This window comes from Salmo trutta, chromosome 40, assembly GCF_901001165.1.
Source record: "Salmo trutta chromosome 40, fSalTru1.1, whole genome shotgun sequence".
Classification (NCBI taxonomy): Eukaryota; Metazoa; Chordata; class Actinopteri; order Salmoniformes; family Salmonidae; genus Salmo; species Salmo trutta.
In genome coordinates, this window is record NC_042996.1 from 18,509,390 (window position 1) to 18,530,129 (window position 20,740).

Here is a 20,740-nt window from a genome sequence, read left to right on the forward strand (position 1 = left end):
AAGCACTCAGTTAGCTGTGGAACAACAGATTACTTTGCAGCAGTGGCGCAAAGTACTTAAGTAAACATACTTTAAAGTACTACTTAAGTCGTTTTTGGGGTATCTGTACTTTACTTCACTATTTATATTTTTGCCAACTTTCACTTTTACTTCACTGTATTCCTAAAGAAAATTATGTACTTTTTACTCCATACATTTTCCCTGACACTCAAAAGTACTCGTTACATTTTGACAGGGAAATGGTCCAATTCACACACTTATCAAGAGAACATCCCTCGTCAACCCTACTGCCTCTGATCTGGCGGACTCACTAAACACAAATGCTTCATTTGTAAATTATGTCTGAGTGTTGGAGTGTGCCCCTGGCTATCCGTCAATAAAAAAAAGACAATTGTGCCGTCTGGTTTTCTTGGACAGCAGTGGCTTTTTCCGTGGTGTCCTCCCATGAACACCATTCTTGTTTAGTGTTTTATGTATCGTAGACTCATCAACAGAGATGCTAGCATGTTCCAGAGATTTATGTATGTCTTTAGCTGACACTCTAGGATTCTTCTTAACCTCATTGAGCATTCTGCGCTGTGCTCTTGCAGTCATCTTTGCAGGATGGCCACTCCTTGGCAGAGTAGGAACAGTGCTGAACTTTCTCCATTTATAGACAATTTGTCTTACCGTGGACTGATGCATATCAAGGATTTTAGATATACTTAGGTAACCCTTTCCAGCTTTATGCAAGTCAACAATTCTTAATCTTATGTCTTCTGAGATCTCTATTGTTCAAGGCATGGTTCACATTAGGCAATGCTTTTGTGAATAGCAAACTCAAATTTTGTGATTGTTTTTTATGGGGGAAGGCAGCTCTAACCAACATCTCCAATCTCGTCTCATTTATTGGACTCCAGGTTAGCTGACTCCTGATTCCAATTAGCTTTTGGAGAAGTCATTAGCCTAGGGGTTCACATACTTTTTCCAACCTACACTGTGAATGTTTAAATGATGTGCTCAATAAAGACAAGAAAAATACAATAATTTGTGTGTTATTAGTTTAAGCACACTATGTTTGTCTATTGTTGTGGCTTAGATGAAGATCAGATCAAGTTTGTTGACCAATTTATGCAGAAATCCAGGTAATTCCAAATGGTTCACATGCTTTTTCTTGCCTCTGTACATAAGCTGTCACGTGTACTACTACATAAGGTGCGTAAGCTGTCAGTACAGTACATAATGTACACTCACGTGTACTCATCATGACCAAAGCAATGGAGGGAGCCAAGAAATGTAAAAGCTCCAGACCATAGATTTACCGACATGGACGTCTGTAGTTGGCTACAACAAGCTCGAAGCACAGAGAAGGAGGAGATGTTACATTAATGAGATGTATTTGCTCCTTGACTGAACTAAGTTCAAAATACGGTTGGTATGATGAAGTGTTAGAGAGAGAGAGAGAGAGAGAGAGAGAGAGAGAGAGAGAGAGAGAGAGAGGTATGTCAAATCAATCAAATCTAATTTTATTTGCCACATGCGCCGAATACAACATCTGTAGACCATGAAATGCTTACTTACGAGCCCTTTCTCAACAATGCAGAGTTAAAAAGGATGATAAAATAAATAACAATAACAAGGCTATATATACAAGGAGTACCGGCTCCCAGTCAATGTGCAAAGGTACGAGGTCGTTGAGGTAATTGAACTAATATGCACATGTAGGTAGGGGTAAAGGTGACTAGACAATCAGGATACTATAGATAATGAACAGAGTAGCAGCAGCGTATGTGAAAGTGTGTCTATGTGTGTGTGTGTGTGTGTGTGTGTGTGTGTATCTGCATTTGTGTTTATGCGTTAGCTCTCTTGGCGGTCGGACACACACCCTAAATATTAACCTGAGAGAGAGTGCCAGTCCAGTCTCACCACTCCCAGTACGTGATGGGCTTTAAAAAAACATCTCCTCTAATGCTCAATACTGCATTACTACATCACAGTTCAGGCACTGCAGGTTTGGGTTTGGAGTGAAGAATATCAGGGAAGACAGGCGTACTAAAGCGTGGGTCGTTGCCGGAACTAAGCATTCCACCGAATTCCGAATTCCATTCCGTCGCGCTCCAATTACAAAACTCGTCCTTGACTCATACACTTATCTGTGACAAGCGACCAACCAGATGACACGTGCTGTACTCTCCCACCGCCCACCTCTCTCTTTCTCTTTCTGTCTGCGACTCTCTCTCACTTACCCCCCAGCGCACATGCTGATGCTTCCCTGCTTCCAGTAATGAGTTTAGGTGTCCTTGGGATGGCCTGTCCTAAAAGGGCTTTTATGAGTAAGCTGGCTGTAGTGAGCGCTGGAGGATCCTAAACTTATTCAGACTGCCATTTGGAGTCCTCTCCTCCTTTCCTCCTCTCTCTCTCTCTCTCTCACCAGGGGACATATCATCTCTCCTGTCAGTCTTAAAGTCTAATTACAAGATGTGGGAGGGACAGGGACAGTGGATGGGTCACAGCAGGTAGTTCATTCAAGGCATCCATCTTCTCCTCAACTAGAACTTTTTGTACACGTGACAATTCCAACTGGACCACCCCTGTATGACACCTTTGCTCCAAAACCGTTGAATACATATGATGCCACCGTGGAGTCAAAGGCAACATTCCACATCGTGTGGACAATAACGTGTTCTTTAAATTCTAGGATCATAACGAGAATCATAATGAGGATCCGGGTTACACAGCTTACTGTCGAACCGACAATAACCGTCCCTTTAATAACATGAATTGTAACAGAATCAATTGTCCATTAATTATAGTAATCAACACATCTCCCTCAAGTCCAGTGTCTTCAATCCAACGGTCTTTCCTAACGTTACAGCGATTGTTATTCCTCTGATTGAGATAGCATTGATCTTTGTCTAATGGACTCACTGGGTCTGCTCTCACTCCTTAGAAGAAAATATGTAAGGAAAGCCATCAACATTCAGTACAGGGTGAAAACAAGTCCAATCCCCAAGTTACAACTCACACAACAACAAGTCACGGTAAACAAGCTGAGTTTCTCTCAAATCCGCTTAGCATCTTCAATTCACCATCGCTTCATACTGCCTTCTAAATCGACATGATCTAATTATGAGCGGCTACATTTTGCTCAGTTGGCCTATTGACTAAGTCTCTACCACAGGCTGTGGACACATGTCCCCAGAGGACTCCGTGTGAGACAGAGGGACGTGACAGCCCAACAAGTCTGGGCAAGGCCCATGTCCGTTATAGTGACTCCCGTCCTTTACTCTCGCAGGTCTGACAACGATGATGTGCTGGTCCTGTTCTGCTGTCTTAGTACAGTTCTGATCTGTTCGGTTCTGTCTTGCCACGGCCGGATAGTGTAGCAGCATTGTCTCTCTGCTGCTGTCATAGGTGTACCACTACATGATCAGTGTGATAGAAGTGAGGATGGCACACATCTGTTTCTCTGAATCACACGACTCAGTACGCAGCCACACACACACACACACACACACACACACGCATACACACACACATACACAGACACACACACACGCATACACATACACACACAAGGGGCCTGTCGCCAACGAAGGCAGGTAGGACAAAGACTCACTCACACTATCCCCATGAAATCCCCATACTCTCACATACTCACCCGATCACCTCACAGATCACCATACACCTTCCACACACTCTCACAGACCTCCCCAGACCCCTAAAACTAAGGCAGGTGAGTCCGATAAGTGCTAGGTCACTATATCCTCATGTACAGTATCGTACAGGTATGAGGAGCCAGCAGGCAGCGTGCTGTGCTGTGTTGTTACTGATCCGCCATGTCCTATGATTTGACACACACACACACACACACACACACAAACACAAACACACAAACACACGCACACACTGACTTGACTCCTTCTGTAATTTCCCTGAATTATCCCTCTGAAACGTCCCAGCCTCTGTAATGCGCTTGACATTTCCAATATGTCTTGTGTGCAGAGTGAGTGAGAAGAACAATAACAACCGTTCTAGGGGAACATTCGGGAAAGGTTCACATTTTGATGTTTATTTTATTCTGTTGTCATAGTCGTTCAGTAAAGGCAATGTAAAATGAGTGCTCCCCATTGTTGCTTTAAAAGAGTTGGGGTTTCGTTCTCCCAAGGCGAATGCGTGTCGTTTATGCGTTTGTACGTTTTTCTTTTTCCGAGGGTGTGTGTGTGTGGGGGGGGTCTCCCATGGTGTAGTCTGCTGCATCTCTGTGTTTGATGGTGGGATCTGACACCGTCTCCTTCTACTGAAGTTTGCCAAGAATGTTCCATATCCCATCAGAATTGTTTAACTACAGTGTACAAAATATTCAGTTTGGAAAATGAATGCCACTTTTTTTCAATGTGTTTCCGTACGTGATCAAACAATAGAGAGAATTTCGAAATGCTGTTTGAAAATGGCTGACATAACGATATCTACGTCAAACAAAACTAGGCCAATATGGCCAAGCCTAGTGTGTGTTCGTGCATGCTTGGTTGTGTCTGGATGGATACCTTAACTACAATAGTGCAATATACAGTACAACTAGAGTAACCCAACAACAGAGTTGTGATGTTAACTATATCGTCCCAGTTCTGACCTAATCCCTGCTATCCTGTACACTAAGCTTTCTGTGAAATATCCCTACAGCACTGGGCCTAAACTGCAGCTCCTGACCCTGCCATTAGCTAGATACTTTAGTCTCTCTCTCTCTCTCTCTCTCTCTCTCTCTCTCTCTCTCTCTCTCTCTCTCTCTCTCTCTCTCTCTCTCTGTCTCTCTCTCTCTCTCTGTGTGTGTGCATGCTGGGAATTTTTGGGAGTTTGAGTGTTTGGTGAGGACTCTGTCCTAACTAACTTTCTAGACTCTTGTCTTGATCTTTTCCTTACATTTTATTTTCTATGGTATACGGTTAATGCAATATTTGTTTTAGCGGTATCCACAGTTTTTTTTCAGAGTTAGGGTGGAAGAGGACAGAGTAAGTTTTCTGGGGTTTGCAAGGCGTGGTATGCGCGATGGCTTCTCAGCCTAGCGCGGAGGAGATGCTGTCGATACGGCATGGATTCAGGTGTGTTCCTGAGAATGGAGTTAAGGTGGAGGAGGTTCTGCTCGCGGTCGGCGAACAGGTAGGAGCTGAATTTATACATTCTGCTTCTAGAATGAACAAAGCTGTGGTTGTGTTCATGAAAAGAGAAAATTTGGTTGGTAGGCTAATTGCTAGCGGAATATTTGTAAGGGATGTGTTGGTGCCAGTTTTACCTCTTTCTACCCCTTCGACAAGAGTAGTCGTTGCAAATTTACCTCCGTTTATTACGGACGATCAGATCAGGAAAGAGCTGAGTCGTTTTGGTAAGTTTGCTAGCGGGTTTCGTGTACTGTCGGCAGGCTTTCAGGCAGCTGCTGTTAAGCACGTTGTTTCGTTCCGGAGGCAAGTGTTTATGTTTCTGAACAACAATGAGCAACAGCTAAATGTGCATTTTAAAGTGAGGCATGGGGAGGGGCTCTATGCAGGGTTTGCCAGCACAGACAGTCTACGGTGTTTTGAGTGTGGGGATTTGGGGCATAAGAGCTTTGCGTGCCCACATAAAGGCCGTAGACAAAGTGAGGGTACAAGCGCTGGTGGGGGAAATCGAGATCAAAGTGCAGGGGGTAATGAGATGCAGACAGCAGAGGCTAGGCCTCATACCAGGGATGGTGGGGTAGCTGAGGCTGGGTCTAGTCAGACTAGAGATGGTGGGGTAGTGGAGGCTGGGTCTAGTCAGACTAGAGATGGTGGTGTAGCGGAGGCTGGGCCTAGTCAGGCTAGAGATGGTGGGGTAGTGGAGGCTGGGCCTAGTCAGGCTAGAGATGGTGGGGTAGTGGAGGCTGGGTCTAGTCAGGCTAGAGATGGTGGGGTAGTGGAGGCTGGGTCTAGTCAGGCTAGAGATGGTGGTGTAGTGGAGGCTGGGCCTAGTCAGGCTAGAGATGGTGGGGTAGCTGAGGCTGGGCTTAGCTATGATATGGAGGGTGGTGTAGAGGATGCTAAGTCTAGTCAGGTTATGACAGTGGATGAAGAGAGTACAGTGGGGAAGTGTAAGAGACTAGGGGGGGAGGAGGAGGGTGCCAAGCGGAAAAGGAAAAAGGGTGTGGTTAAAGGCACAATGGAAACTTTGCCTGTTGCTGTGGGAGATGCCCTGACCAGAGAGGAAGGGCAGGTGGTCAGGGTGGGAGATAGAGATGAGGAGGAAAGTGAGTCTGAGGAAGAGGATGAGGAGTTATTTTTTTCAGACTCCTCTTCAATAGGCCCGGAGCTGACAGCCAGTCAAGCAGAGGGGTCTAAGTACACGGTGAGGGAACTGACAAGGTTCCTGAATGAGACCAAGGGGAAAAAAGTCAATCTTGAGGCTTTTTTCCCTGATTCAAGAAAGTTTGTACGATCAGTACAACATGCTGTGAGAAATGAGGGGCATGGTGTCCTCTCACCCAGGAAACGGTTTAGGTTGAGGAAGTGGGTCACAACAGTGCGTAAGGGTCTACCTTCGGACACTGTTTAGATGTATATTTTCTTTCTGACACTGGGGTTTTTGAGCTTTGCTATTGGTCTCTTTCTCTGCTGGCTTTTCTCCCACTTCTTATGGAGACTCTACGGGTAGGCTCGCTCAATATAAATGGCGCCAGAGATGCGGGAAAGAGGAGTGTGTTGGGTGAATATGTAAAACAAAAAAAAGTACAGGTGTTGTTTCTGCAGGAGACACATAGTGATGTATTGAATGAAGTCGATTGGGGGCTCTGGTGGAAAGGGGCAAGTGTGTTGAGCCATGGGACAAATCTTAGTGCAGGAGTGGCAGTCCTTTTTGCACCGGGTCTGTCTGTAAAAATTTGCTCCTCAAAGGAGGTGTGTAGGGGTAGGCTCCTTGTTGTTAAAGCAGAAATTAACAATATGGGGTTTGTCTTTATAAATGTGTATGCGCCTAACACAGGGAGAGAAAGAGGGGTTCTATTTGGGAGTCTTAGACAGGAACTCTCACAGGTAGCGCCTGAGGAGACACTGGTGGTTGGAGGGGACTGGAACTGCACAATAGATTTTACAAAAGACAGAAATGGGGAAGAGCCTCATTCAGTGTCAGTGGGAGTGTTAAGGGATATTATTAATCAGTTTGACCTAGTGGATGTTTGGAGAACTAAACATCCCAACACAAGACAGTATACATGGGTGAAGGTTTTTGGGGCTAGGGTGAGTGCAGCCCGACTTGATCGGTTTTATATGTCTAGGAATCGGAGCAATAGGCTGTTGGGCGCTACCATTCTGCCGGTGGGGTTTTCGGATCACCACATAACCATGGCTCGGCTGTCTATTTCACCAGGGCCCCGGCAGGCATCCTATTGGAAATTCAATGTAAAGCTCTTACAAGATGCCACTTTTTGCGCAGGTTTCCAGACCTTCTGGGAAAGGTGGAGGCAGCGAATAGAGGATTATGAGTCTCTGAGCCAATGGTGGGATGTGGGGAAAGTCCAAATTCGGCTTTTCTGTCAACAATACACAGCTCTCTCATCCTCAGAGGCTAGGAGAGTTTTGGGGGAACTAGAGCGGTGTATTAGTGAGATGGAGGTAGAGATGGTGGGGCAAGGCAATGTAGGCCTCCAGGCTAATTTAGCTGAATTACGCAGGGACCTGGGCAGTTTTTTCCAGGTTAAAGCAAAGGGAGCACTTGTAAGAGCTAGATTCTCCATGCTCAAGGAGATGGATGCTCCCAGCTCCTTCTTCTTTGGTTTGGAAAGACAGAGCAGTGAAGCCAAGGGTATGCATTGTCTACGGCTGTCTGATGGGCGGGTGACCTCTGTGGTGGGTGAGATGCGGGAGCGGACTGTGGAGTTTTATACTGAATTGTATAGGGCAGAAGAGTGTGATCCTATGTGTGCTCAGGTCTTGTTCACAGGACTCCCTAAACTCTCTCTGGCACAGAGGGATGATTTGGACGTTCCTCTGTTGTCCCATGAACTGGCAGAGGCCGTAACCCAGATGTCCACCGGTCGTGCACCGGGGGTTGATGGACTCCCAGTGGAGTTTTATAAAAAATTCTGGGGAGTAGTTGGACGGGACTTCTTTTGCGTGTTGCGTGAATGCGTCGGGGTAGGGGAGTTGCCGATGAGCTGCCGTCGGGCGGCTCTGACTCTCCTGCCCAAAAAAGGGGACTTGTGTGAACTTAAGAACTGGAGGCCTGTGGCATTGCTCTGTGCGGACTACAAGATATTTGCCAAGGTCCTCTCTAACAGACTGAAGTCCCACTTGGACTCAATAGTACATAAGGACCAAACATATTGTGTACCGGGACGCTCAATCACGGACAACTTGTTCTTAATTAGGGACATGTTGGACTTGTCGAGAGGGTCTAATGTGAACTTCGGACTGGTCTCTTTAGATCAAGAGAAGGCTTTTGATAGAGTGGACCATGAGTATCTGTTTAATGTGATGTCTGTGTTTGGGTTTGGGAGGAGTTTTTTGACCTGTGTGAAGCTGTTGTATGCTGGGGCGTCATGCATGGTCAAGGTGGGAGGGGGGCTCAGTAGGCCAGTCTGGGTGAGACGGGGCATTAGACAAGGATGCCCTCTATCTGGGCAGTTATACACACTAGCCATTGAGCCTTTTTTAGGACTGCTACGCAGGAGACTGCAGGGAGTGTGCTGGACAGGCATGGATGTGTTGACAGGAATAGCAGTGTCAGCATATGCAGATGATGTTTCTGTGATGGTCAGAGATGGCCAAGATATGCAGGCACTGGAGACCAGTCTGAAGGTGTACGAGGGAGCTTCTTCAGCTAAGGTAAACTGGGGCAAGAGCAAAGCTCTGTTATGCGGGGCATGGGGGGATAGGGCTCCTCCTCTGCTTCCAGGGGGTTTGCAGTGGGGTTGTGAAGGGCTTAAAGTGTTGGGGGTGTACCTGGGCTCGGAGAGGTGGGTCAGGAAGAACTGGGAGGGGCTGTCACAGGCAGTGGTGTCAAGACTGGCCAGGTGGAGGTGGCTCCTGTCCCAAGTGTCATATAGAGGGAGGGTGCTGATAATTAACAACCTGGTGGCATCTTCCCTGTGGCATAAACTGGCTGTCCTCAACCCCCCCGCCGGTCTGCTCGCAGACCTGCAACGCAAGCTGGTGGACTTCTTCTGGTCGGGCCATCACTGGCTGAGGGCAGCAGTGTTGTATATGACCGTCCATGAAGGAGGACAGGGCCTGGTGGAACTGGAGAGCAGGATGGCTGCTTTCCGGCTAAAGGCGGTGCAGAGACTGCTGTACCATACTGACGTTGGCTGGAGGGAACCAGCATGCGCGCTGCTGAGGAGAGCTGGCGGATTAGGTTTGGATCGGCAGCTGTTCCTCATGAAGCTGGAGAGGCTGAGTACAGCAGGTCTCTCAGACTTTTACTCTGGGGTGCTGAGGGCCTGGCAGCTGCTAAGGCCCACACGAGAAGGGGGTGTGGAGCCTGGGCTGTGGGTGTGGGAGGAGCCTATCTTCCACAACCCAGCCATCCCTTTGAGATCGGTCCAGTCGGCCACCCTGCAGAGACAACTGATGGCAGGGGGTGTAAAAAGGCTGGGTGACTTGAGACTGCTGGGAGAGGAGGGGTGGAAAAGCCCGGAAGTCTTGGCACAGCAAACAGGGATAATGTCTCTTAGGCTGCTGGAGAGATTCCTGGAGGAGGTCCAGGAGGCACTGTCTGAGCCGGTAAGAGGGATGTTTGAGCAGCCAAAGGGAGAGGGGCCACCAAGTTTTCCGCCACTGCAGGTGACGGCAGAGACTGGAGACTGGCAAGGGGGTCTGGAGGACTTGTTAGATTTTAACACTCCGAGCCTGGGCGAGTTTGAAGGGGTGGGAGGTAAAGCCCTCTACAACCTATGCGTTAAGGTTAGGAACATTCGGAACCTAACAGGAGTAAAGGCACATCAGTGGCAGGGGGTATGTGGGGAGGAGAGTATGGTGGGTTTTAGGTGGAGGGGGCTCTACAAATCCCCAGCACCAAAGAGGTCAGGGGACCTCCAGTGGAGGGTTCTACATGGAGCCCTGGCCACTAACAGCTGGCTGGCACGGGTTGAACCGGGAGTTGGGCAGGAGTGTCCTTTCTGTAAAATGAAAGAAACAGTGCACCATGTGTTTTCTGTGTGCACCAGGTTGATGCCATTAAAGTCTCTGTTGGAATGTCTGTGTGAGAGGTTGGGGGTGGTCTTTACTGTTGGGGTGTTCATAATGGGATACAGGTATTCAAATAAGGAGAAGGCCAAATGTGTTTTGTTGAATTTTCTGTTTGCTCAGGCGAAGTTGTCTATTTGGCTAACAAGGAGGAACAGGGTCAAAGGTGGGGGGATAACAGACCCTTTACTATTGTTTAATGGGATGGTCTCTGCGCGCCTTAGGGTTGAGTTTGAGTTCTATAAAATGATAAAAAGTGTGGAGATGTTTCAGGAGATATGGTGTGTTGGGGGGGCTGTCTGTATAGCTGGGGAAGATGTTTTGGATATACGGTTATAGGAGTGGGTATTGTTTTGAGTATTGTGATGTTGGTTTGTATCATGTGGTACATGTATGAATCACAGGATGTATTTTTGGTTTTATTTTTAAGGGGGGGTTGGGTGGTGAGTTTTAAATGAAATGAGAATGGTTCAATAAAGAAAGACAAAAAGTCAAAAGTCTCTCTCTCTCTCTCTCTCTCTCTCTCTCTCTCTCTCTCTCTCTCTCTCTCTCTCTCTCTCTCTCTCTCTCTCTCTCTCTCTCTCTCTCTAAATGTCATATTATGTGCAAATAGTTAAAGTACAAAAGGGAAAATAAATAAACATAAATATGGGATGTATTTACAATGGTGTGTGTTCTTCACTGGTTGTCCTTTTCTTGTGGCAACAGGTCACAAATATTGCTGCTGTGATGCACACTGTGGTATTTCACCCAATAGATATTGGAGTTTATCAAATTGGGTTTGTTTTCAAATGATTTTTGTATCTGTGTAATCTGAGGGAAATATGTGTCACTAATATGGTCATACATTTCGCAGGAGGTTAGGAAGTGCAGCTCAGTTTCCACCTCATTTTGTGGGCAGTGTGCACATAGCCTGTCTTCTCTTGAGAGCCAAGTCTGCCAACTGGAGCCTGTCTCAATAGCAAGGCTATGCTCACTGAGTCTGTACATAGTCACAGCTTTCCTTAAGTTTGGGTCAGTCACAGTAGTCAGGTATTCTGCCACTGTGTACTCTCTGTTTAGGGCCAAATAGCATTCTAGTTTGCTCTGTTTTTTTTTGTTAATTCTATCCAATGCGTCAAGTAATAATCTTTATGTTTTCTCATGATTTGGTTTGGTCTAATTGTGTTGCTGTCCTGGGGCTCTGTGGGGTCTGTTTGTGTTTGTGAACAGAGCCCCAGAACCAGCTTGCTTAGGGGACTCTTCTCCAGGTTCATCTCTCTGTAGGTGATGGCTTTGTTATGGAAGGTTTAGGTGGTTGTAGAATTGAACATCTATTTTCTGGACTTTGATCATTTGTGGGAATCGGCCTAATTTTGCTCTGCATGCATTATTTGGTGTTTTATGTTGTACAATGAGGATATTTTTGGCAGAATTCTGCATGCATCTCAATTTGGTGTTTGTGCCATTTGTGAATTCTTGGTTGGTGAGCGGACCCCAGACAACACAACCATAAAGGGCAATGTGTTCTATAACTGATTCAAGTATTTTTATCCAGATCCTAATTGGTATGTCGAATTTGATGTTCCTTTTGATGGTATAGAAGGCCCTTCGTTCACAGCTTTGTGGAAGTTACCTGTGGCGGTGATGTTTAGGCCAAGGTAGGTATAGTTTTTTGTGTGCTTTAGGGCAACGGTGTCTAGATGGAATTTGTATTTGTGGTCCTGGTGACAGGACCTTTATTGGAACACCATTATTTTTGTCTTACTGAGATTTACTGTCAGGGCCTAGGTCTGGCAGAATCTGTGCAGAAGATCTAGGTGCTGCTGTAGGCTCTCCTTGGTTGGGGACAGAAGCACCATATCATCAGCAAACAGTAGACATTTGACTTCAGATTCTAGTAGGGTGAGGCCGGGTGCTGCAGACTGTTCTAGTTCCCTAGTCAATTCGTTGACATATATGTTGAAGAGGGTGAGGCTTAAGCTGCATCCCTGTCTCACCCCACGGCCCTGTGGAAAGAAACGTGTGTGTTAATTGCCAATTTTAATTGTTTGTGTACATGGATTTTATAATGTCGTATGTTTTTCCCCCAACACCACTTTCCATCAATTTGTATAGCAGACCCTCATGACAAATTGAGTCGAAAGCTTTTTTGAAATCAACAAAGCATGTGAAGACTGAATTTGTTTGGGTTTGTTAGTTTGTCAATTAGGGTGTGCAGGGTGAATACGGGGTCTGTCGTATGGTTATTTGGTAAAAAGCCAATTTGACATTAGCTCAGTACATTGTTTTAACTGAGGAAATGTTACGAGTCTGCTGTTAATGATAATGCACAGGATTTTCCCAAGGTTGCTGTTGACGCATATCCCACGATAGTTATTGGGGTCAAATTTGTCTCCACTTTTGTGAATTAGGGTGATCAGTCTCTCTCTCACTCTCAGCCTCCTCTTGCTCTCTCTCTCTCAGCCTCCTCTCTCGCTCTTTCTCTCTCTCTCTGAATCAGCCTCCTCTTTCTCTCTATCACTCTCTCTCCATCTCTCTCAATTGAATTCAATTCAAGTGGATTTGTTGGCATGGGAAACATATGTTTACATTGCCAAAGCAAGTGAAATGGATAAACAAAAGTGAAATAAAAAGTGAACAGTAAATATTACACTCAGACAGTCTCTCTCTCTCTCTCTGAATCACTCTGCTCTTTATCTCCACCACTCCTCCTCTGAAGGATTAGCCTTTCCTCCCTTGCTGAGTCCCTGTTCTCTCTACCGCTCTCTGAGATAGTGAGAGAATGAGGGATAGAATGACTATCTCCCCTCCTTCCCTTTCTCCTTCCCTCCCTTCATCCATCTCTGAATTATCTATAGCTCTCTGATTCAGAGCTTCTTTCACTACTCCCTCTCATTTTTTATCTCTTTTTTTTTCTCCTTCCCTCCCTTCCTTTCCTCTACTCTGCTCTTTCCCTCTCTGTGCCTTCCTCCATCTCTACTCCCTACCCTGTGGAGTCACCTCAGTGGCGTGTTGTACAGAGCCCATTGGTCCAAGCAGATTAGGCCAGTTTAATGTTTGCATACCCGACCCGGTAATGACCTGGGCGCGCCATTGCGTCTTCGCGGGCCCTGGCCGTTAATCCTTCAGCTGGACGATGAGTAACGGCCACCAGCCTCCGTACTCGCGCAGAGCCACCGGTAATAATGTCCTGAGGGGGTTTCTGCCGGGGCTAGCCTTGTCTCACTGGGGCTATTAGAGCCTGGTCGGGGAAGGGCATCAAGGGACGTTGTGTTAGAATATCTCCCTCTCCTGCCTTCGGTCTGTGTCTGATCCTGACTACAGCCTCTCTCTCTCTCCCCACTCTCTCTTCCTCTTCCCTCTCTATCCCAACGGTACTACATCATTACTGACAAAGCTTTACCTCCATCCACCACTTTCCCCTCTCCGCCTCAGGCACCATGCAGTGAGCTTCATGTGAGCTGCGTTCAAAGCACTATCATTTACAATTATGTAGAATAGTGTTGCTGTTACAAAACATGAACTGCATTACACTCCAACATCCCCACGGGTACACCTAGAAGGTGAACACTGAAGATTTAAGGTTGATTCAATTTAGTCGAAGTGCTGAAGCCTCAACATCTAATTAAGTTCAAATCCTATGCTACACAAGTGTCTATGTTGTAGGGAAACAGGCTGAATTCAATCAACGTGCACTGTAGGCCTACTGTTTATATAGACGTACATTTATGATATTCAAGTGATTACCTGTCAAAACTGTTGTTTTTTTGTTGTCATTTTAGCAGACACTCTTATCCAGAGCAACTTACAGTAGTGAATGTATACATTTCATTTCATACATTTTTTTTTCATTTTTTTTTCTTCTCCGTACTGGCCCCCCGTGGGAATTGAACCCACAACACTGGTGTTGCAAACACCATGCTCTACCAACTGAGCCACAGGGAAGACGTTGTTGATTTCAATTCCAGCCACAAACAGGAAGGGTTGAGTCCAAAATGGCACTATTTCCCTTCATAGCGCACTACTATGGGCCCTAATCAAAAGTAGTACACTAGATAGGGAATACGGTGCCGGGACACACCCAGAATGTTTATGTTATGAGTGTGGTTGGAAGGCAGCTCATTTGATCTGGTCATAGATACTGTACATACAGAGCCATTATCTAAAGAGACCACCTTCTGCCTTCCTTGATTCTGGCCCCTGATACATACAGCCGTCTCCAGACCTTTCCCAAATGGCACCCTTTTCTCTAGAAAGTGCACTCCTTTTGACCAGGCCTCTATAGTGCTGTATATAGGGAATAGGGTGCCATTTGGGATGCATCCCAGGCCTCTCCAGCCACGATAATAAAGCAGTTTGACATTTACAATCAATACTGTAAGCCCTCTTTGAATCCCAATGAGTGTAAAGCGCATATAACATGGGCGCTAAACACACACAAACACATACGCACACACGTGCACACACACACACACACACACACACACAGACATGCACGTACACACGTGCACGTAAACACACATACGCATGAGGAATATTGGATCAGGCAATGATTACTGAGAAAAGAGGTTGTGTATACGGTCATCGATACGGTCAATCTAAGCATCAGAATAGAAATACCCCTGAGGACATAGTGATCTGTGTCTGGCCTGGGTGCATGTTTGTGTGTGTGTGTTCATTTCGCTCAGCCTGTATCAAAACAACAGTCTTCGATTAACACTTCAACTGAATCAGTCTCCTCATTTTGACAAGCAGCATCTACATGTTCACACATTGCAGAATCAAAACCCAATTTGTTCTCATGCTTTCTATATTCCCCAACATTTTTACGTGTCAATCCACAAATCAATTCCCTCATTTGATTCAAATGTTTACCAGGCTTCCTCTGTCATCACAGCACACAGCACAGTGACATTAACAGAATCCCAGCTCTGACACTAGTTGTTTAAGCTCTGTTTTAGCTCCTATTCTTCCCGGCGCCACATCCACACACCAAATCATTTATGCAGCGTGTGTGTGTGTGTGTGTGTGTGTGTGTGTGTGTGTGTGTGTGTGTGTGTGTGTGTGTGTGTGTGTGTGTGTGTGTGTGTGTGTGTGTGTGTGTGTGTGTGTGTGTAGAGATGGACAGTACTTCTGTTACATGTATTTCAAATATGTATTGCAACTACTTCTGAGTATTTAGTCATTTGTATTACACTGGGCTGAACTACACTCCAATGTATTTTGTGACAAGATACCTTCCAGAGCTGTAATTTGTATTTTCAAAATACAAAAATACTTTTCTATACCATTTTTTATAGTTGTTCACCATTTTATGGCCCCCTTTCACCTTGCTATGGTGTCAGAAGTCTGATGGCACAATGGTGTGATAAGAGCGTCTGCTAAATGAACTAAATATAAATGTACGTATATGTACAAATGAACAATTGCAAACCATGCTGAGTATTATTCAAATGTGCTCCACCCCAAAATAAAGGCAATAATGAATACCCAGTGTGCTTTGCAATTCATTTTGGTACGTTCATTTTCACAATTACATTTGGTCATTTAGCAGACACTCTCATCCCGTGTGACTTACTATTTACAGTCAGTGCATTCAACTAAGGTAGATAAACAACAACATATCACAACCATAGCAAGTAAAAAAGTTTCTACAACCGTTACTGAGAATGTCGTTGCTGTTCAAGCTGGCTGTGTGTGTTTTTACCAGTAACATCAGTGCAAACATAGTTTGCCAACCAGAGTCATGGAGCTGAACGCTCACCTCGACACAATAGACTAATTGGGGCATCCATACAAGTGTGTGTAAGCTGCATGGTGATGGTATGACTCAGTGATGAGCTTTAATGAGGACCTCTTCTTCTCTCCCTCTCTTTTCCTCTCCTGTGGGTATTTAATGTTTTACAGTGTCCCAGCTATTTTCCCGCTGTCTCTAAGATTGCGGAGGTGTTGCATTTGAAATATACCATCTGCCAAACAGCAGTGGAACATTCACTGAAATTCCACTGTGCAGAAAAGCTTTTCAGATGACCTGGAAGTACCACTCTACAAGTGCAGCTAGCTCAAACCTGACCTCCAGCACACAGCAGGTCAGAGGTTATACAGAGGTACTGCCTTTTTTGTTTTCTCAAGCTTCCCAGAGCCCTGCTCGGCTGAATATACCTTGCTAATCTACCGCCTAGAGCCGAGGCAAGAGATAAGGCAATATGTTCTGAAGTTCAAGTCTGACACACGCACACCGACACAAAGAGTGATACAGAGAGAGAGAGGGAGTGATATGATCCTCTTATTAAAGCCTGCAAAGATTTGTCTCTTTCAGATAGAAAATCCAGTCTTATTCACATGGGAAGGTGAGGCTTTAGACTTAAGCTATTACGGTAGCTCATAGCTCCATTCTAAATCACTAGCTGACTGATGGGAAAGAGACCATTCATCCAAAAATCATCCATTCATTAGAAAACACACAGCTTCCACTTTTCTGCGTGTTTGTGTGTTAAAAAATCTGTTCAACTCACCCTCTCCGCCGACTGTGCCGTCCCGAAGAAGATAGGGATAAACGCCAGCCAGATTATGCAGGTAGTGTACATGGTAAATCCAATTGGCTTGGCCTCGTTGAAGGTCTCCGGCACTCCCCTGGTCTTGATGGCGTAAACAGTGCATGTGACCATCAGTAGGATGGAGTAGCCCAAGGAGCAGATCAGGGACAGGTCGGAGATGTCGCACTTCAGCACGCCGCGAGCAGCCGCCGGGTCCTGGGTCCGCTGCTCGCCGTAGTCCACGAAGGTGTGCGGCGGGTCCACGGCGAACCATACAAACACCCCCAGGAGCTGCACCGAGATCAGGGAGAAGGTGATGACCAGCTGGGAGGCCGGGGAGATGAACCGGGGGGCGCTGACCGACTTCTTCCCCTGCTCGAAGATGCGGTGGATACGGTTGGTCTTGGTGAGGAGAGCCGCGTAGCTGAAGCACATCCCCAGACCCAGAAAGATCCTCCGGAAGGAACATACGCCCACATCGGGCGCCGCGATCATCAGGAAGGTGATTGCATAACACAGGAAAATGCCCGTCAATAGCACGTAACTCATCTCACGCCCGGACGCCCTGACGATGGGCGTTTCGTTGTAGCGGACGAAGGTCACGATTACGAAGGTGGTGGCGATGATGCCTAGCATTGAGATGAAGACGGGAATGACGGCCCAGGGCGAGTGCCACTCCAGCTTGATGATGGGGATGTTCTGGCAGCCCGTTCGGTTGGCGTCAGGACGCTGTTCGTAGGGGCACAGTTCACAGCTGAACTCGCTGGCCTGGAAGTGATAGCCCTCGCAGCGCTCGCAGTGCCAGCAGCACGGCACACCCTTCACAATCTTCTTCCTCTCACCCATCCGGCAGGGTACGCTGCACACAGATGCCGGGAGGGATGGGTCGCCTGCCCGCCACTGCATTGCCTCTACCTGGGGTCATAAGGTCACAGGAGAGACCAATCAGACAGAGGACAGATAGGTTGGGACTCAATTATGATTTTGGTTCTAGAAGGGTTGTGATTCTAGACTGTTTCTGGCTAACGAATGTTCTGACTGGAATAGCTTTCTTCAAAGCCTACTGTTGTTAAACTGTTTGTACCTGCATAAACATTTCCCAAAGGGCAACTCACAAAGTAATTAACCAAAAAAATAACTTCTTATCATTTCCCTTGTGCTGCCTACTAGGCATAAATCTCATAGAAATTAAACAGGTTTAATCAGAGCTGGCACAAATTGGCCATCTGCATCAGTCTGATGCAGTTTGTGTGTAATAATAAACTGTTTATAACACAGCCCAGGGTGATGGGAACGGAGCTCCTCTCTCTATCTCTGAACAGGCACACAAAGCACTGATCCAGCAGAACTAGAGGAAACTGGCTGGCTGGGGAATCTGCTGAGAGCAGGAGAAACCTGTCTGTATATGTTGTTTTAGTTTTGTGTTTAATTTCCCTTTAGTGCTATTATCTCATCCTGTTTTTTTTGTGGTGAAGTGATATTCGGCCATGCTTGCAATATGAACCCTCAAAAACACATTAAGCCTGGCCGTGAACTTCCTGGGGTATAATTGATCATTATTGCCTGATGAAAAAATATTTTCGGTCTCATTAAAGTTATCCCATAAAGCATTATGAGCATGTCATGAAAGAAAAGCATGTCCAATGGCACAACTGGTCCTAAGGGAAGAGATGTAACCACAGGAAGAAAGTAACTTCCGGCACTTGGGTGAATCCTTCTTCAATTATTTGGATACCTTGAATTCAAAACACTGTTAATTAAGGTTAAACAAAATGTATTTGGAATGGGGATATTCTGGCTCTAGTTCTCAGCAGCCAGCCAAGAGGGAATAGTAGGCTGTTGCTGCCTCCCAGTCCAGCCAAGGTAAATAGATCGAAGAACAAAGTGAATTCGCAAGAGAAATTCAGCCCTGGAAGAAAAGAGAAGTTCAATAGACAATGTTTAGCATTTGAGCCTAACTTCCATTTTCCTCTCAGCCAATTCTCCAGTATCCAAGTCTTCAGAGTCCAGCCAATTTAGCTTCTACAGTCCGAACTTATCCGCTTATACCATTGTGAATGATACGTGCAGGTAAGCAGTAAGTAAGGGAAGTCAGATAGGTCTTGAGCATTGTTAGGTGTAGGTGTACAGCATGTGTGCTGCCTGACTGATCTCTGCACATACGACCAGAGCAGATGGCTTTAAGATCCCTCAGAGAGTACAGCCCAACTGTACAGCCCAACCGTACAGCCCAACCGTGCCCCAGCCTGTCTGTTCTAGGAATCTAACTGTGTGTGAACACGCTGCTCGTTTACCAAGGCTGTGGATCTCAGACAGGCATGCAGAGGCATTAAGAAGCTATAAGCCCCGTCGTCTTTCCTCCTATGGCCCGTGTGTGTGTGTGTGTGTGTGTGTGTGTGTGTGTGTGTGTGTGTGTGTGTGTGTGTGTGTGTCCCTCCAGTGTTCAGGTGTTATCGATGTGCTCTCTGACTCCGACAGGAACTCATGCTGATGGAGAGAGCACCTTCCTGCTCGCACACTTCCTAGCTCTATTCCTCCCTCTCCTCCCATCCCTCTCTCTCTCTCTCTCTCTTCACCCTAACGAGCCGGGCTCAAGTCACACATATTAATGATGCAGAAAGTGTGCGCGTATGTGTCCGTGTGCATTCGTGTGTTCGTGTGTGTTCATGTGTGTTTGTGTGTGTGTGTGCGCGTGTGCGTGTATTCCAATCAGTAACAGCTGAATAACAAGTAGCTGCTCACTGAAAGTCAAGCACTGAGCAGTAACTGTATGCGTGCAGGAACACAAACTACTCAGAAGTACTGTAAGAACGTAGGACAAAAAACACTGGGAAGAGATGGGACCCAAACATGACGCGAAAACAAGTCCTGGATGATAACGAATGAATAGAAATCTGAAGTTTCAAGACTTGATCTTGAATAAATGCTGATATCTATAAAATGTGCCTGATTTCAGAGCTGTTTGTGCTATAATGTCGAGTCGTTGTTCATTGTCATGCCAAACATGTTGACATGAAGGCACAAACAGAGCCGGGACCAGGCTATGTATGAATACCTCTGAATATGACAACACTAGATCACAAAAGATAGATATTGCTATTATGTTAGTCTCACATTTAGGTGTAGTTTGTTGGTCCAGGTGCCTATGACCTTGTACTCTCTGGTAGAGCGGTTGGTGCTCTGGTACTGGAAGATGTCGTACCGTCCGGGGGCGTCGCCATTCTCATTGAACACCACTGGCGTACCGGCACTTCCTGGAAGACAGAGATGGTGGAAAATTAACAAGAAGACACACTGTATATCATTCATCACACAGACAGCTAATTTACCATACTGTAAGATTGTACAATATCTTTGTAGTTCTGCATTTTCACACCAATACATGATTTGGTCCAACACAAAATATTTTTGGACTAACTTATTCTGTAACAAGTGTTGTTTTTGTGCTCAATGGTGGATCTATTCATAAGTATTTAAGACACCTTAACTATTATTACACATGCTTGGGTATTACCTACTGTATGTTGTAACTATGGTATAAGGTCTGTTTCTTACAAAGTGGGAATCTTTTTCAGAAGTTCATTCAGTAGCCTTGTGTATACCTGTCACCCTAACGAGCCGGGCTCAGCTGTCGCACATATGAATTATGCAAAAAGTGTGTGTGTGTGTGTGTGTGTGTGTGTGTGTGTGTGTGTGTGTGTGTGTGTGTGTGTGTGTGTGTGTGTGTGTGTGTGTGTGTGTGTGTGTGTGTGTGTGTGTGTGTAAACAGCCTTAACCTCCCCAGGCGCAAAGTATTTCACAGATGGCCTTTTTTCTCCACCGATTATGCTAAACTCACAGCCTCCTCATCCGTTCTCTCTCTTCCTCTCCCCCCCTCTCTCTCTCCCTTTCTATCTCTGGTTCTCTCTCTCTCTTCCTCCCCCCCCCCTCTCTCTCTCCCTTTCTATCTCTGGTTCTCTCTCCTCTTATGAAGCTTTGAAATCCAATATTTCAGCGCGGCAGCAGCGCCGGTGGAGAATCTGGCCCATCAAAGCAGTAATGTAATTACAAATA

The 20,740-nt window shown here is 46.0% G+C and overlaps 1 protein-coding gene across 2 annotated transcripts in view; it reads right to left on the bottom strand.

Annotated features, from left to right (window-relative positions):
- The window catches only part of grm8a (glutamate receptor, metabotropic 8a), a 276,591-nt gene that overhangs the window by 15,670 nt on the left and 240,181 nt on the right, over positions 1-20,740 (bottom strand). For both annotated transcript variants that reach the window (XM_029742256.1, XM_029742258.1), the window contains exons 8-9: positions 19,802-19,941; positions 16,667-17,602 (exon numbers count right to left, since the gene is read on the bottom strand). In XM_029742256.1, coding sequence (XP_029598116.1) covers positions 16,667-17,602; positions 19,802-19,941 — 1,076 coding nt within the window. The remainder of the gene's footprint in view (positions 1-16,666; positions 17,603-19,801; positions 19,942-20,740) is intronic.